At 77.0% G+C, this 505-nt stretch overlaps 1 protein-coding gene across 8 annotated transcripts in view; it reads left to right on the forward strand.

Moving 5' to 3' along the window:
- The first annotated feature begins 254 nt into the window (after positions 1-254).
- TNRC6A (trinucleotide repeat containing 6A) overlaps positions 255-505 on the forward strand; it is a 53892-nt gene continuing 53641 nt past the window's right edge. For all 8 annotated transcript variants that reach the window (XM_014936392.1, XM_014936393.1, XM_014936395.1 and 5 more), the window contains exon 1: positions 255-411. In XM_014936392.1, the coding sequence (XP_014791878.1) occupies positions 407-411 (5 nt within the window). In that variant the 5' untranslated portion in view covers positions 255-406. The remainder of the gene's footprint in view (positions 412-505) is intronic.

Below are 505 nucleotides of genomic sequence, written 5' to 3' on the forward strand. Positions count from 1 at the left end.
CCCGCAGCCACCTGCCTGAGGAGGGGGCTCAGGCCTGGGCGCTGCCCGCGGGGCTGGCGGGGCGGCCGCCGGCCTTGGGAGCGGGGTCTGCCTGCCTGGGGGTCGGCCTCAATGTCAGGGCGACGGCGCTTCGCCTCCCCCACCCCGTTGCTAAGGCGGTTGCTGCGGCGCCATGTCGGGGGAGCGCTGACGACCCGGAAGTGCTGCCCAAGGCGGGGTTTCCCTTCCTGTGCGGCGGGGCCGGACCCGGCCGGGTTAGGAGGCAGGAAATGGCGGCGGTGCTGCAGCAGCAGCTGCCGGGCCCTCCCGCTCCGCAGTGCCGGGCCCAGGCCGCTTAGAGCCGCCGCGCCAGCGCCGGGCCCGGGCCGCAGCCAACGCCGGGCCGGACTCCGAGCACTTTACATACATGAGGTAACGGGTGGGGCTCAGGGCGGCGGGAAGGGCGGGCGCCGCCGAGTCCTGGCGCCAGCGGGGGCCCAGGTCGCCGCGGGCGGGGGAGGGGCCG

Source organism: Calidris pugnax, unplaced genomic scaffold, assembly GCF_001431845.1.
Source record: "Calidris pugnax isolate Ruff unplaced genomic scaffold, ASM143184v1 scaffold17, whole genome shotgun sequence".
NCBI lineage: Eukaryota > Metazoa > Chordata > Aves > Charadriiformes > Scolopacidae > Calidris > Calidris pugnax.